At 41.7% G+C, this 18,134-nt stretch overlaps 2 protein-coding genes across 2 annotated transcripts in view; one reads left to right on the forward strand and one right to left on the reverse strand.

Annotated features, from left to right (window-relative positions):
• PPIL4 (peptidylprolyl isomerase like 4) overlaps window positions 1–18,134 on the reverse strand; it is a 77,721-nt gene that overhangs the window by 14,789 nt on the left and 44,798 nt on the right. Inside the window, exons 4-6 of the mRNA XM_063443334.1 lie at window positions 12,656–12,773; window positions 9,584–9,726; window positions 93–189 (exon numbers count right to left, since the gene is read on the reverse strand). Of these exons, the coding sequence (XP_063299404.1) occupies window positions 93–189; window positions 9,584–9,726; window positions 12,656–12,773 (358 nt within the window). The remainder of the gene's footprint in view (window positions 1–92; window positions 190–9,583; window positions 9,727–12,655; window positions 12,774–18,134) is intronic.
• Window positions 4,096–4,720, forward strand: LOC134585755 (gamma-glutamylcyclotransferase-like). Its single transcript, XM_063441217.1, has one exon. It carries the CDS (start codon window positions 4,096–4,098, stop codon window positions 4,654–4,656), a length of 561 nt encoding a protein of 186 aa, XP_063297287.1. The 3' UTR covers window positions 4,657–4,720.

Below are 18,134 nucleotides of genomic sequence, written 5' to 3' on the forward strand. Positions count from 1 at the left end.
TGAAAGAAATGAGAAAGAGCTTTAATGTAATGGTTTATGTGAGCAAATCAAAACTGAAAACAGCTCATGAAAAAAATTATTATTATACTTACATCAAGCTGCTCTTTGGTGGGTTCTGGGGAACGATCAGGGATGGGTAGTCCTGGTGGGTCATCAAATGGGTCATCGAGTATTACAGTGTGAGTTATTCTGCAATTGAAAAAATAAAACCAACACTAACTCTGTATGTTATAAAACAGATTTGATTTGTTGAGCAATATTAAATCATATAAATAATAAGCATGTTAAATGTCAAGTGTATAAAGAACTAATCTAACTTTTATCCATAAGAGAAGTTTTTGTGAACGTGAAGAAGCCAATCCAAAACAGAGGGAAGCAATGAGAAAGAAAAAAAAAAAAAAAAAACTAAGTAGTTTTCTAGTTTTTCTTAGAACAAGCAACAATATGTACAGATAGGATTTATTAAGCCCCGTAAAGAGAGTGAATTCACGTTCACAGAGCATGGTCCAAGTTGCAGCTATGAAAGTAGATGTCAAAGTTGCCCTTGATGTTGAAAGGAGCTTACAGTAGGTCAGGGCTCAACAAATGTCAGGGCTCAACAAATATCAGGTGCCAGGGTCTGAGTTTTCAGAGGTAGAAAAAGAGGATCTAGGCACTCCAAGTATCTTCAAATGTATTTATTGTGACAAGTAAGGCACTGCAATGTTTCGACCACTGAAAGGGTCTTTGTGATGCTTGACAAATAAACTTTCAGGGGTGAAAACGTAGCGGTGTCTAACTTGATCCAAAAAATACATTTGAAGATACTTTGAGTGCCTGGATGCTCTTTCTACCACTGATATTTACTCCCTGGGGCTGGTGCTGGCCCTTGGTCCAGTTTAGCACCCAGATCTTAGCATGATGGGAGTACAGTTCGTTTTTTTTCCTCTTTTAGCAAAAAGTGTCTGAGATTTGTCAGTCTGTTCCGCGGCGAAGTAGAATGGAGCCAGTCGGCTGAGGGGCAGTGGTGGTGGCCAGCTGAGGGAGCTGAAATCTTCCAGGTCTTCTTGCTCCGCTCCCTGACGCATCCTGCTATGATACCTGGTGCTGGGATATGAAATCACTCTGGCACAGGCATTAATAAACGGCACGCAAGGGTGCAGATCAGGAAGAGCTTTAAGAGCTCAGAAGCCACACTAGATTCTGGACCCCAGGGAACTGATCCACTCCAGCTATGCCAAAGGTGTAAAAAAAATTATAAATAAAAAAACCTTGGTAAACAAATTAATAATTTGTGAGGGAATGAGATTTTGTGTATGTCTGACTGTTAGGGAGTGTATGTGCCTGTATGACTGTCAGTGAGTGTGTGTGTCTGTCTTTCAGTGAGTGTGTGTGTCTGTCTTTCAGTGAGTGAGTCTGTACATCTGTGTCAGTGAGCGTGTGCCTGTGTGTCTCTCCTCCTCTCTGAAAAGGCAGTGTTTACACTGAAGAGCCTGCTGGGGCAGGCTTTATACACAAGATCCACTATATTAAGCTGTAGTGGTTCTGGTGACTATAGTGTCCCTTTAAGAATTGTATTTTTGTTGTTGAAAATAATGCTTTGTTAAAAAATTGGATCCTCCGGAGGGGGCGGAGCCAAGCAGCCGAGCTGAACAGCCGCATGACAAAAGAGCTCCAGCATTTTCGGGCCCAAATTCATCTTTTGCACACAATTAACCCCGCTTTGGGCTCCCCTCAGGGTCCAAGGGTGATAATACAACAGGATGGGGCGCAAGACCAAGAAAATAAAACCCCAAAAACCGAGGCAGGGGCCTAATATTGCGGATCTCCTGCAACAGACACGCGAAACCGCTAGGCCCAAGAATCGACTTATCAGACGATTTCTCTTCAGGGGACGAAGCGGCGGACTTAACACCCATGCAAAGACCTACACTAGCCGCCCAAAAGACGGATGCATCACCGGTAACTACGGAGGTACTCAAGGCGCTCCTCGCGGACCTCCAAGAGAACATCCACGCAGACGTAGCCTCACTCCGCAACGACATACACGGCCTGACAGGCCGAATGGGAGTACTGGAGACTGCCTCCAACTTCTGCTCAGACCAACTTGCCTCACTACAACAAGAGGTCCAAGGATTTCAGAAACAGAACGAAGAACATGAACGGCGTTTCACGGCATTGGAGGATGCACGCCGGGCTAACAACATCAAGGTACGGGGCATCCCGGAGAATACTCCACAGGCCGAAATACCGCACCTCCTGAGGTGCCTACTAGTGGCCCTACTATCACCACGACAGGCAAAAGAACTCACCGTGGACGGTTTCTTCCGGGCACCAAAGCCGGCATCGGCACCAGCGGCAGTGCCACGGGACCTGATCGTGCGGTTCCAGCAATATTCAGCCAAAACCGCTGTCCTGGCAGCGACCAGAAACTGCTCCCCCTACAAATTTGAAACAATGGAACTATCTTTTTACACAGACCTCACAGGGGGCACTTTGGCATGGAGAAGGTCGCTCAGACCACTCACGACACTGCAGAAACGTGGACTAAAATATAAATGGCACCAGACCCGCAAATTGATGATCCCACACGAAGATACCACACACGAAGTGCGAGACCTCCGGGAAGCCAAAGCAGTACTGCCCACACTGGGATTCCCTCAGGACTCTCTGAATTGAGCTGAGACTCAGGGAACAACCAAGCCGGCACACAGGTGGAACCCCGAAAGAGTGACACCCTTCGTCCCTCGCGGACCCACGGCTGACCTGATCGGGAATGTGACTACCTGAAACATGTCGGACACTGAACCGCGATATGCTGGACTCAATTGTTCAATCGTTAAATATTCCTACCTGTTACACAGCCACGATTAAGTTATTAGGCTGCTAAAGTTAATCGCCTGTTGGCCACACTCCTTTAACAGGAAGGTCTATCGACAACATTGCTTCCCCCCCGCCAGACACCAGCCTAGCATACCTATCGAGCATAACCTTGCCATAGCCGGGCGTAATTATTACCAGATATAGGCATAACTCGCCCTACAAGAAAAGTCCTGGTGGCACTTCAACGGTGAATAAACGCCAGTAACGCTCACTAAGATAGCTATACCAACCAGGATGAAACACTAAATTGTGTGACTATCCCCAGTAGGGCCTTAGTACTTCGTTATTTTATTTTATTTTTAGTTCACCAGGGAACAATAAAAGTGATCACAAAATTTGCATATGTACACTTCCGAAAACAGCGTAACCACGCACAGAATATAACCTCAAACGTTCCCTACAAGCCTTCTAGCATGTCACTCTCCTGAAAAATGTATGATAATGCATGCCTAGACCAGAATTAATCTTTTAGTCTTCTCTATATAAAACAAAAAATGTGCCTAGCTTATAAAACCACATGTTTACAATCCTATGTTTTATGATCTGTGTGTGACAACCGTTGTGGTAATGCACACTTGAATGTTATCCTCATGCACAACCTAAATAAAGAATTGAAAAAAAAAAAAAATTGGATCCTAACTTTTTTTAGTTGGCCTCTAGATTTCAAGCAAATTTGTCAAGCCCTACAGAATGGTCTTGTGAAGCACAACCTAAAGAATAATTACAGGTATCTAGAAATTATAGCAATATCATGACTTACAAAACAATTCCGTTGAATGCAATTTTACATAATTCTCTTAACATCTAAAGAATGGAACATGAACTTCAGCAGAGAATATGATTTTTGCCAAATATTGGTAAGCGGATATCATTTAGTTAGCAGGAGAGGAAACTTTAGAAAGAAAATCAGGAAGTAATCTGAGAACTACTTTTGCTACTGGAAAATAAAACCTAAGGAAGATGGGCTAAGCTAATCTGCCAAAGGGAAAGGCAAACATTGGGCATTTTCAGTAGTAGTTGTTGCAGAGATGTCACAAAAAAGCAGGAAGTGACTCAGCCAGTCATGATGATCACATTCTCTAACACTGCTGACTTTATGTTGATACGATACTTAAAAATCCTTCTATTCGCTCTTTGACACCCAAGCACGTGCCCGCCATGCGCGCCCCCGCTCTAAGGAGTATGCTGTACCGTCTGGGCATTCTGTACCTCACTGTGAGAGCTGCCAAATATATGGCGACCGCAAGCACAGCTGGCCTGCAGCCCGGAGGGGACTCCTATTACTTTGCCTATGTGAGTAACCTGTTAAAAGAGCGGATTCTCCTGGACAACCCGTCTGCATCCTTTCACACCATAGCCTTACTAAAGAATTTCAAGCTTGCTTTTGGCACCTCTGAAGGAAACATGAATTCCAGGTGGCACGGAGGAGTGGCAACTGTGGTGGAGAGTGAAGGAGATGAAGTCTGGTGTGTTGTATGGAAAATGGGCATTTATTCTTTGAACTCTTTGGACATACAGGAAGGTGTTCACAAGGGCATTTATGAACCAATTGAGATTAAAGTCCAGACAGCGGGAGGAGATCTCATCTGCCGGTGCTACCAAATGAATAAATGTGTTTACGGACTCACGTCCCCCCAGTACAAACAGGTCATGTGCATGGGTGCAAAGCAGAACGACTTACCACTTCAATATCAGAAGATGTTGGAAGATATACAAACAAACGATTATTCAGGTCCAATCCCAATCATGGACAGATTAATGGATGCAATCAGAAATATACACAATGATGAATAATTAGGGTTTGCATTCAATTTAAGCAGGCATGCTTAGTTCCCCTCTGAACAGATTTAGTATTGAAACTTTTACATAAAATATGTATATTTCTAAATCCAATTGTAGGCTTCTAGTCACAAACAAAGGGAAAATTATTTAAATCAGACGTTTTTAATTTATAGTTAATTCAAACACTCATATATATATATAATAATCTACTGTATCTATATGCTTATATTTTAACTTTGTCTCTTATTTTATTTAACCATTTGAGTGCTAGGGAAGATTATTTTTTTTCACAGCTGGCTAAACAGTAAGAAGCATATTGCTATCTTGTAATTTAAATACTAGAACTCCCATACTTAAAATATATATATTTATACTCTTGATTATATATATATATATATATAAAAAATAGAAAAAAATAGAAAAAAATCCCAAGCACTCACGCTTTGTGGTTCCTCATATGCCGGGTGCCAAAGCCTGGACTCCAAAGATACATAGAATGCCAAATAATAGCTGCTCACCGGTCTTGTTAAAATCCAAAAGTTTTATTAAATCATATTAAAATCTGTGACCAACGTTTCGGTCCCCGCTCGGGACCTTCCTCAGGGTCAGACAAAAATGATAGGACAACACACAATACTTGCAATGTATGTCAATATATAGCCATAACAATAATTAAAAGTGACTCACCCAGGTGCATGGTGTCCTCGGCGTTTCCGCCGTGTATACTTCCGGGTGTGCGCATTAGGTGTAAGCCCTGCTCCGCCCCTTATCCCACGTGTTAAGGGAAACTACTAACCAGTAGATAGGGGGTGCGGCATATCAACCGCGTCTATGGCGACGGCTATGCTTCCGGGTGTGCGCGAGCACTCATTCCGGCATCCCACTATCAAGGGTACACGTGACTGGTGCCGCACGAATCACGGCCAATGGGGCGTTGCTAGGCAATGTAATATGAGCAAACCACTATATACATATACAGGAAACTCCATGTGTGAGTTATTATAGTGAATATGTGTAGATGAAGTACTAATATATATACACTATGACATAAGGTGTATAGGATAACCTTATCAAATGAAGGTTTTTATCTTATAGGAACGTGTGACATATGTAAAGTGCCACTAAGAGCACATATGAACGACGTGAAAGGAGAAAGTGCTGTGGGAGGTACTACACTAGATAGTACTAAAGTGATACCGTGCCTGTAAATAAAGTGCAAAAAGTGATGCAAAAGAACATATAAACTGTTATGCAGTACACAAGTGAAAAAAAATTACAACACTTAGTATCATGGCCATAAGAATAGCATATTAGTGATGCCATTTAAAAGAAAATATATGTCTATAAGCCCCTGTATGGGGTAATAGCCTATATGTCAAAGTAAAGATAAAATACAATAGTATAAAATCATACTGGTACTAGTAGGGGGGACTAGATAAATGAATAATACGGGATGTTTTCATTTAAACCCCTAGGTGCTACCGTATCTAACTGGTATATCCAGAATGCTTCTTTCTGGAGCAGCATTTTGCCTCTATTTCCACCCCTCTTAGAAGGGGGGATGTGGTCTATGCCCACGAACTTGAGGGAGGATAGGGGGTGTCCTTTATCCAAAAAATGTTTGGCCACGGGTTTATCGGATAGTCCATCCCTGTAGGCCAACCTAATACTGGAACGGTGGCCCCTTATGCGTTCACATAGTTGTGTCTCAGTTTTTCCCACGTAGTATAGACCACATGGGCACATCAGTTTGTATACAACATGAGTCGTTTTACAGGTAATGGTGTGCTTAATATCGTAAACTCTATTGGTGTGTGGATGGTTAAATTTTTTAGATGGAATCATGTGTCCACATGTCACACAGCCAAGGCAACGGATGCATCCTCGTATGTTGCTCTTGGCTGTCTTAGAGTAGCTGGCGACTGGATCCGTGTGCACCAATATGTCTCATAGGTTTCTGTTGCGTCTATTGCAGATCATCGGTGGTTCTTTGAACATCTTCGGGAGCAAGTCGTCAGTAGCCACCATCTTCCAATTTTCTTTAATAACTGTTGCAATCTGATGTGAAGAGTTGTGAAACGTCATGGGGAACACCATCCTCTGTGTGGGTTGTACCACGATGATCTGCTATAGACGCAACAAGACCGGTGAGCAGCTATTATTTGGCATTCTATAAATATATATATATATATATATATATAAAATATTACTCCTCTTTAATCAGTTTTTAATGCACAAATCTTGAGAGTGGAGCTGCAAAAAGTCCAATGGGAACCTGTATAGAGGAGGACCTCTTGTCTGTTGTGTATTCCTGCTAATGAACAGGTTAGCACATAGCGGTTTGTACTGACCCTGTATATATTTTTATAGTGGTACCATATCCCATCTGAGATGTCTTTTTTTCTATAAAAAAAAAAAAAAATTCCAGTTTTTCCTTATAGATAAATGTTTTCTATCTCCATTTTTTGTTTTGTAGCTGGCCTCTGCACTTTTTCTAGTTCTGCAATATCTTTCTTAAAAACTGGTGCTTAAAACTGAATAACATGGGGTGCGGGGCCAGGCCGCCATGCCGACTGGTCGCACGATAGTGCAGCTCCTGCAATATTTCCCAGGTTTAACACAAAAACTCGACTTTATACTTACCTGGCAACGACCAGCAACGGCAAATCAGCGCAAGCGGTCACCCTGGTTCCGAGGAGAGGCTTGCTGTGAAGTTCTAGTCCCTTGGAGGGGCGCTCTCCGTCTTCCACGATGGAGGCCGCTCGGGCGGTGAGTGAGGTGGACGGCCGCTGCCCAGCTATCCTGCCCACCAGCGGTGTGAGCGAAGCACAGAACTAGGAGGGTCTGGCCCTGTTTCCCCCCCCCCCCCCCCCTTTGGGCCGGTGGGGGTGATCCCGGTCCCCACCCTGGGCCTGCCAGCGCGCAGAAGTTCCGGCGCTCCAGGCTACGGCAGAGCTACCTATACACGCGGAGGCCGCAGCCAAAAATGGCGGAGACCGCATGGCGAGCCACCCAAGAATGAAGGAAGGCGGACACACCCGCCACAAACATTCAGCGAGCCGATACGGGAGGCAAGAAAACTAGCAAGTACCTGATCAGACCCATTCTGGGACCAGCCAAACCGGGACGAGGAAACCGGGGCCACGTTGAACCACCGAAGGCAGCAACTTAAGCGGCTGGCAGAGGTCGGCACCTACGAGCTACCACTAAAGCACGACCAAATACACAAATGGAATGTGCACCTGTGGGACGGGACCCCGGCGACAAAATCGTACAAGCTGATCCTCTCAGATAGCCGCTCAGAAACAGAGATCCATAGACTGACAGCCCGCGGCGTCGAGAACTCACTGGGGAGACACTATGGCGGTGGCACTGGACTGAATCACAGGCACAACAGCGGGAATATTACCCTGCCACACAACCGGACCGCAACCGACACGACAGTCCCCGGGTTCTTGCCCCTCTGCCGACATTATATCACCTAGGTGGATCTCATGCCATACAGCCCTGGACTTTCATCTTGCTGGTTTAGGGTGGGCCTGGGGCGGAAAACCTTACACATGTTTGATGCTCACATTTTTGTTTCATTAATTTAAGCGGACAGCTCTAGAGGCAGCATGATAGCACTTTTGTTTAGTCACCTAGGAGACTGCAATCAGAACCTAGATATGTTATCACAGCATGTAAACCATAGAAACTACAGAGCTAGCCAGAATCTAGACTACTAAATAATGTGACAAATAAGCTACTACTGAATAACAAATAAGCTTCTACTAAATACTACTACTAAATAATGTGACATGTAACCGTATCCATGCATGTTTAGTGAATACGCTACACGTAATAGACGCTACATCAAGAATAACAATGTTGAACGCAAACTAACCATAAAATTGTGCACGTACTAACATACCCCTTGTTAAGCATGTTTATGACAAAGCTTGGGGAGTGCCGTTGGGGTACCCCATGCGTGTTGTTCCTGCAATTGCACTGCAAAAATAAAGAATAAAAAAAAAAAAAAAAAACTGAATAACATATTCAAGTTGGGGTCTTACCATTGATTTGAAAAGTTCCAAAAAACCCTTTTTATACACAAAAGCACCTTACTAGCTTTTGCAATGGCAGACCAGCATTGTATACTATTGCCTAGTTTGTGATCTATAATTGTTCCCAAGTTCTTTTCATTTATTGATATCATTAACTCTAACCCATTTAATGTATATGTGGACTTGCAGGTTCCTTATTCCAAAATGCATGACTACATTTATCTGTATTAAATCTCATCAGCCACTTGCCTGCCAAGTACCCCAATTTATCTAAATCCCTCTGTAGAAAAGTTATCATGTTCAGACTGTATTTCTACCTACTTTTGTCTCATCTGCAAACACAGATACATTACTTCCAATGTCCACCTCAAGATCATGTATAAAAGATTAAAGACAAGTGGATCCAGGACAGAACACTGAGCCACTCCATATACCACTTTTTTTCCAATTTAAAAATGTTCCAACTACAACTACTCTCTGCACGCTATCTTAAAGCCGGTATTTTATCCAAGAACACGATTTTTCGTATAAATCAATTCCAGTTTTACTAGTGACCGTTTGTGTGGAACTGCCTTAGCAAATTCAAGTAGACCACATCTACTGGAACACCCTGTAGATATTCTAAGATTAAAGTTATCGCTCACAAATCTTTTGGTCACTAGCTAGTTTATGGATTGAGGGAAAAAAAAAAGGATGTGATAAAAATAAATAAAATTGTTTAAAATGATAGAGCACTTTAAAACTGCCTGTACTCTGCATTGACCAATTTAACATGTTCAGCACCTATCAAGCATGTGCTTGAAATACAGTTACTAATCACTGCGGGTTGGAATACAGGGCAAATTTCTACTCACCAAGTATGTGTTTTTCTACACAAGGAGCATGCAGTATACCTGATATCTTGATAAGGAACAAAATCTTTGTCCACAAATGCCTCGTTGATTTTTTTCACTACATCCATTCCTTCCGATATTTCACCAAACACTGTGTGCACACCATCTAGGTAATCCAGATTTTCTGCAGTGGTAATAAGAAACTATATAGAAAAGTATAATAAAATGTGAGAATGTGACTTGAGTGTTTCAAAAAAAAGACCACAAAAGTAAAGTAGTATTGAAGCAATTCACTTTTATAAACCCTCTTCCTCACTGCGTTGTACACCCTTTTTCTCCTACCCCAAGTAAACCTGTGTACTAGCTGTTCTTATGTTGCTTTAAAAAGAGCACTGTCACTTCACATTTTCCCCCACCCGCCGCTCATGGTCTTTCAGCCTTTTAGTAGATAGCTCCCTAATACCGTGGGAATTCGGGAGCTATTTACTAAGCAGCTGCGGCACGAATAGGGTCGGTTCATTCATTCATTTCAATGAAATTCAGATCCAAACAAAAAGTACCGAATTACGTCCTAACACGTACTGACAAACTGTACTCATTCTGTTAGGACCAAACCTGATAGTTTCACCGCATGAACGGCCAAACAGGAACAGATCATGAGAGAGGACGAGAAGGGGAAGTGATTGGGGAAAGGCAAGTTCAACATGACAGTGCCCCTTTAATTCATTGTTTGTAATGTGTGGAGATCCTGGCCAATTTTACCTGGTAGGGTTAAACTATTCTGAAATGGTATATGTGACTGAGCTCCCATACTCAGACCAAGTACCTCTGCCAAATTAGCTTTTTAGCTGCTATCAGGGATTCTAAGACGCTTCAGCCCCAGTCGCCAGAGCTTCTGCCAGCATGGACCAGAATAATCCAACCAGGACACACTCAGCTTTATTTTTACTCCGGACTAGCCCAAATGTACATTTTATCAAAACTTACAGTGACAAAGTCAATTTAATACAAATAACCTAATCATATGGGGAAACATACAGGAACTTATAATAACACAATAACAATCATAAAGAAGTGGAGAAGACAAATTAATACAAAATATATACCCTGCCTGAAGAAATACTATGCAAATCTACTTGAATATGCAAATTAGCTAGCGTTGCTATTCAGGTACTGCATATAGCGGTTTCAAGATCCTCACAACAAACAGATAGCGTTGTGTTTAAATCCATAGCCAAATCCATCTAGTTATACACACCCTGCACCTATAATAAGCACAGGGTTACTAAAACATAAGAATAATTCAGGGATCAACATAAAGTGTCCATCTCCTGCTCCCAGTGATGGTGATGACCATCACAGTGCCCTAAAGTCCTCTCAACACACAACAGAGCCTTTCCACACAGCCTCTCTTCATCCTCCTCTAGTGATAGACTTATTCATTTACAGTACAAACAGCTATGCCATCTATTAAAGGGCAATTATTTTTTTACTGAAGGCTAGTGATGATATGATTTCATTTATTATCACATGGTAGTTTGGCTCCGTTTTAAATCATAATGATAACAAATCACCCAAATGGCCCTGATCAAAGGTCTACATACCTTTGAATGTTTGGTCTTGTTACATACACAGGTTAAAATGTCAATTAAAGGTTAATTTTCCACACCTGTGGCTTTTTAAATAGCAATTATGGCTCTGTGTATAAATAGTCAATGAGTTTGTTAGTTCTCACTTAGATGCACTGAGCAGGCTAGAAACTGAGCCACGGTGAGGAGAAAAGGAAAAGTAATGGAATTTTATAAAGATGAAAAAGGATATAAAAAGATATCCAAAGCCTTGACAATGCCAGTCAGTACTGTTCAATCACTTATTAAGAAGTGGGAAATTTTGGTATTTCTTGATACCAAGCCAAGGTCAGGTAGATCAAGAGAGATTTTCGCCACAACTACCAGAAGAATTGTTCGGGATACAAAGAAAAATCCACAGGTAACCTCAGGATAAATACAGTCTGCTCTGGAAAAAGACGGCGTGGTTGTTTCAAGGAGCACAATACAACCATACTTGAACAAAAATTAGCTGCATGGTCAAGTTGCCAGAAAGAAGCCATTACTGTCACAAAATGCCACAAAAAAAGCCCAGCTGCAACATGCCCAACAACACCTTGACACACCTCACAGCTTCTGGCACACTGTAATTTGGAGTGTGGAGACCAAATTAGACCTTTATGGTCACAACCATAAGTGCTATGTTTGGAAAGCGGTCAACGAGGCCTATAGTGAAAAGAATACCATCCCCACTGTGAAGCATGGCAGTGGCTCACTGATGTTTTGGGGGGATGGGGCGTGAGCTCTAAAGGCAACTTAACACTTGCAGAGGATCAATTAATCAAGAGCATTTGATTATCAGTACCTGTCTGCTACTTAGACTCTTAATTCCTATGTAAACGTGGAAGAAATAAGGGTGTAGTTTTTCTCATATGGCTTCTCCATTTTGGCTCTTTTTGTTAAATAAATCATGACACTATGTAATATGTCACGTGTTGTTCATCTGAGGTTGTATTTACCTATTTTAAGACCTGCTAAAGAGCAGACAATTGTTATGTCCATATATTTAAAACCAGATAATTAATTCAAAGACGGTGTACTTTATTTGTCCCATGATGGTACCTCCTAATTTAGCATTGAAAAAGTGGGCCCAGCATAGCATGCAAATTAATCAAAAATAAATCTATTAAGATTTAAAAAAAAAAAAAAAATCTATCAATACATTTTTTTTTTGTTTTGTTTTGTTTTTTTAATCAGAACATCATTGAAATTAAATCACTACGGTCTCTGGATTTCTTCATTTAAAGAACAAAACAATTGTTATCTAACAACGTGCCTCTTATGACTTTCTGGTAATTTATCCTTTGCTTAGTTTTGGACATCTACTATGCCACGTTTATGATAGTATTGGTAATTTGACAAAACATTTATAATGTAATAATATGATGCTCCTTCTCAACCCATGGCACTTAAACAGGTAAGCCAAAACTATTTCTAATCACATAAATTGCTTATACAAGCTTATTAAATTTAATCAGGTCTGCTATAAGTAAACCAAAATGAATAAATATAAAATACGACTTACCTGTGACCCATGTTGTCCGTTACCATTGTTCACCATTGACACAGTTCCTGCCTTCTTATGTTTTATCCTTGGTACTTTTTCAGACTCAAAATATTGGGCCTGATCTCCATAGAGTGCACTAAGAGGAAAGGAATTATTTAAAGAAATGAAGAGCTAGAGAGGAAGAAATATTTTGTCATTTGTTTGCACATTTTCATTATATTATAATAAATAAAATATATATATATATATATATATATATATATATATATATATATATATATATATATATATATATAATATATATATAAACACCAATCTGCATTACATTTCTTTTTTTAGGATCTGCTGTAATACTCAAATATGGGGTTTTGTACAATACAGTGTGCATTTTGTCGATTAACAATTTTGGTCTACTAAAAGTTTTGTGATTTAGTCAACTAAAACAATTCAGATGACTAAATATGACAAACTAAAATGGCTTTTTAGTCAAAAGACTAACTAAAACTAAATAGTTAGTAGTAAATCATTTATGTAGGTTTAAAAGCCAACCATGACCTCTGAAAAAAACTTTCTGGTGATATTGAGATCCAACTGCACAAGATTTTCTGATTCTGCTTTCAAGAACCAGTCATCCAGGTAAGGAACTATTGTCACACCTCTTAGACGCAAGTTTTCTGCTAGAGGAGCCAGGATCGTTGTAAAGATACGAGGGGCTGATGATAGGCCGAACAGCCTTGAACTGAAAATGAAGAATCTTTCTTTTCCCCTAGTATTGCAAACCTTAGGAAAATATTGATATTGGAACATGGAGGCAGGCATCCTTCAAGTCTAACTTTGCCAAGAATTCCCCTTTCTGCAGAATGTGTGTGACTGACAAAATATTTTCCATACGGAACCTCTGATAAGGGATGCATGCGTTGACATCTTTGAGGTATAGGATAGGACGGAAGGATTTGTCTGGTTTCTGAACTAAAAACACGTGAGCGTAAACCCTGTGGAACTCTTGGCATTTGGGAACTTTTTCTATAATGCCCTTGCATAGAAGAAGCAGGGCTTCGGATTTCTTTTTGATGGATACTTTGAGAAGAGAAAACATGAGTTTGGCACTGTTGAAAAACGTGTCCTGTATCCCTCTGATATGGTCTTTATTAACCAATTGTCTGATCTCGTCTCCTTCCACTTCTGAGAAAAGAACCCAAGACGACCTCCCACTCTTTTGGCGTCAATATATCTTCTTTTTGTCTTTGTAATTGAGATCCCTGAATCTGGTGTCTATTTTGCTTGCAAAATTTCAGAAATGTTTCATGGTAGTGAAAGGAACGCTGTCCAGTGATTAGAAATCTTTTATTGGCTTAAGATCCTGAATATAATAATCTGGAAACCCGAGGTAATGCCTTTTTGGTTTCAGACATATATGTTTAATCATTTCTTCCAGAGGAGTGCCAAATAATTTGTTCATCTCTAAACGGAGTTCACATAAAGCAGATTTTGAAGCAGAGTCCGCAGTCCACGTTCTGAGCCATAAGGCTATTCTGGCCACCGAGGATAAACCCATTATCCGAGCCAATAATCGAGGCATCTCTGAGACATCCAATAGAAATTTATTAGAAAGTTTCAGAAGAAACAGATGGGTCTCTCTCTGATTTTCCCATAAGGAATTCTTCTAAGGTTTGTAACCACATGCCCTGGGCTTTTTAGAACTGCTGAACATGCGATTCCAGCGATGTCTCGGCCAGCTTGTCCATGGGATCTTTTAAACCAGAAACCTCACCAATTGGGATTGTGGTTTTCTTTGATAATTGTGCCACCTGGATATCGACTTTAGGAAGTGATTCCCACTTTTCCTCTGTCTGTAGTTTAAACAGTTGTTTGAAGTGCTTAGAAATTAAAGCACGTCTTTCTGGGTTTTTCCACTCCCTCTGCAGTAGTTCCATAACCCTTGAGTGCATAGGGAAACCTTTTACCTTACCCTTGGTAGGTTCATTTTCCTGAACAACCGCCAATACTGCCCTGATAAATTTCTTCAATTCCTCTGGTGCAAATCCCTCATCCACACTTTAGGTCAGACTGGAAACTTCCGAAAGGGAAGAAGATGAACATTCACCTGAAGAGAGCTCAGATAGGGATGGGGATCTTTCTCTCCTTCGTTTCTTTACCTGACTATCTTGAATATTAACATACTGCTGTCTTTTTAAATTGCATCTTTAAATGACTCGAAGGTCTGAGATAAATTCTCCTAAAACTAGCACAGGAACGAGGTAATTTCCTTTTGCTTGGATTTTTCCAGCAATTCTGATTGATTACAGATCTTTATTCTACACACTTCAGGTGGAGGGACCGCACATTCTGAGCAATACAAATATTTTGTTTTGCTCGTGGCCTTTTTAGGGATAGGAGCTGACATCTTATCTTTCTCAGCTTTATCCGGTGAAGCAGGACTGGACATATTCTGTAGACAAAAGAGAAGAAACCCCCCCCCCCACAAATTTTCTAAAATTATGAGGCATGCGATAAAGGTTACGTTTTGCAAGGGAGATTTAAAGTAAATTCCGACCTCAAAAACCTCATTGCCGTGTGTGGCGAAACCAACCTCGCCACTGGGCCCTGGAGAAGCCTGTTTGCCCGCCTCCTACCTGCTGACTATGGCCCCTGGATTATTTGGGGCATATTGTATTTTATATGGCGGCTACTGGCCCTTTAAGCACAGTGAATGGTATTTTATTGTACTGCTGCTGGCCCTTTAAGAACTGTCTGGGGACATATTGAGACTTTGCTGAACAATGCCCCTTTAAGACTATGTCCCCAGACCTGTAAAATAACTTGTTCCTGGCTTTCCCCCACTTACTGGCCCTTTAAGCACAGTGAATGGTATTTTATTGTACTGCTGCTGGCCCTTTAAGAACGGTCTGGGGACATATTGAGACTTTGCTGAACAATGCCCCTTTAAGACTATGTCCCCAGACCTGTAAAATAACTTGTTCCTGGCTTTCCCCCACTTGGTTCAGTAAATAGGGCTTACTGAACCAAGTACCACACAGGCAGACCACCCAGAAGCTAAAGTATGCAGGCAATTTACCTCCCAGGCTGTGAAGTTACTGCAGGTTAATTGCACGTGGCGGCGGCCATCTTTGTTCAGTCGAATGCGGTCAGCGGTGTATGCTAAAGATTCTGTGGAACTGAAATCGGCTACACATTTTGCCGAACACCGCTGACCCTTACCTTCTTCCATACTGAACTTGCAGCTCCAGAGACTAAGTCCCGTTCGAAATGTCGTTTTTCGGCATGAAATTGACCGACCGCACAGCCCAAATCTATGGAACTGTTTTGGACGGGAAAATGTGCTTGCGGTCGGTCATAAAGGGACCTCCAGCTAACTTTTGATCCACTGGAGGGATTTGGCTGATTTTTGGAAGGGTGTATGTTTAAAGTGTGCTGATTCTAAATATGTGGTTTTTGGATGTATGGATTTAAAGTTATAGCACATGTTTAAAAACTGTAGTTTTCCTGGCTGTATAATTATGTTAACTGGTTATCTGAGGGGAGGGGATGTGTGGGTTGTACCATGTATGGGATTGGTTATTCTATGCCTCCCCCTGGGTGTGGCCTGTAAGTGTACAAGTGTAATAAAAGCCAGGCTGGATGAGCCAGTCCAGAGTTCCTGTTTAACCCTCAAAGTGATGTGTCGTCTCATTATTGGGGGAAGGATTTATTGCATGCTGTTCCAGTTGACTGCTAGGAGTACAAGCCTATTCGTATGGTTCCTATTCAATGGTCTACAGCATTCATATGCTTGGGAGAATTTAAAAGGTTTCTCGGATTCGGTGATTGTGGTGTCGGCTAGAGTGCTTGGAGGCCTCAGGAAGCGCTAGGAGCATCCATTAACGGAGGTACCCAGTCGGGGTGCCAGGCGATCCGTTACACCGTGTAGGAGGGCTGGTGACACAGAGTACCTATTCTGGCAACCAGTGGTGAGGTCCTGCAAAGCTTTTAATTTGGAATTTAGCACCAAATTTACAAACTTCCGATCTGCGCAGGCACAGTAGCGTGATCGGAAGTTCAGTGGGGCGCAAATGCCTCCTGGGCGTGCGTTCCCCTGCTGTGCGCTTGCGTCCATCCTGCAATGTGGGAGGCCCGCCCGAGACCTCCCAGGATCTGGTCACATAGGCCAGCTACTAGTTGCATTCTGTAATGCAATAGAACAGAAGCCTCTGCTGCTCAGCTCCCACCTGGGGAGCTTTCCGGCATTCACCTTTCCGGCCAGCAGCCTGTGCTGACTGCACCAATATTCTTTTCACCTATGCCTGGAGGTACAGGGGTTATAATGGAATTAGCAGACGGGATCTCAAATATTTAAATTTTGGCGGAGCTTCTTGTCCACTGGAGAACATGCAACCACTTGTTTCCGTACTGCCACTATACTGGAGGAAAATGTGTTATCCAGTGTGTTCATGGAACTAAAGATATTTTCTTTAGAAAGCTTGCATGGAGAGAGTTGATAACATTCAATGTAATATACTCTTTTTGATGATAAGTAGGACACATGTCCCAAGTGTAGCACAGCGTTTCCCAAACTGTGTGGAGCCACAAAAGGCTTCCCCCCAGTGGGGCATGTCCTAGCAGCGCATTGGAGGTGGACGAGTGAGTGGGGAGCTCTGCCGATCGGCGGTATTTACAGCGTGATACACAGCTGACACTATCGCCAAACAGCATACCTACTTGGGCGAAGAGTTGCTGCACCCGATGGCGACTAAATCACTTAAAGCAGAAAACACTGCATTCTTATCTTTCCTTGGACCACGGAGACCAAGATGGCGCAGACAGGCCTCACTCCCCGGCATACAGCTCCTACGCAGGTGATAGCCGTCAAGGCTTTTCATGACCCCAAGCCCAGCGACTGATGCATCAATGAGATTACTCATGCAGGGCCTATAGTGGTCCTTTAAGGACAGAGCAAAATGTACACGTTTTGATCAAAATAAAACGTAAACAAAAATTGGAATTTGGGGACTATATGTCTGTTCAACCGCAATTCACCTCTTTTATATTAAGTGCACCCACAAAAATGAAACACAAGCCTTATATTTGACTCTGTAGCTTTTGAAAACACCATAAAACCTGTACATGAGGGGTACTGTTATACTCCGCAGACTTTGATGAATACAAATATTAGTGTTTCAAAACCATAAAACGTATCAAAATAATTATATCGTCAGTGCCGTTTGTGTGTGAAAAATGAAAAAAACGTCACTTTCACTGATGATATCATCGTTGTAATACATTTTACTGTTTTTGAACACTAATATTTGTGTTCAGCAAAGTCTCCCGAGTAAAACAGTACCCCCCATGTACAGGTTTTATGGTGTCTTGGAAAGTTACAGGGTTAAATATGGTGCTAGCAAATTAAATTCTCTGGACTTTCTGCTTGGGTTATCAGGCAGGTCCCTTAATTGTAATTAATAAAATTACTTTATTAGGTAAAAGTATTGCATAAATATAT

This window comes from Pelobates fuscus, chromosome 2, assembly GCF_036172605.1.
Source record: "Pelobates fuscus isolate aPelFus1 chromosome 2, aPelFus1.pri, whole genome shotgun sequence".
In the NCBI taxonomy this organism is placed as follows: domain Eukaryota; kingdom Metazoa; phylum Chordata; class Amphibia; order Anura; family Pelobatidae; genus Pelobates; species Pelobates fuscus.

What these genes read in the sequence shown, in the direction of transcription:
- LOC134585755 (XM_063441217.1), top strand. Translation starts at nt 4,096, where the DNA reads ATGGCGACCGCAAGCACAGCTGGCCTGCAGCCCGGAGGGGACTCCTAT.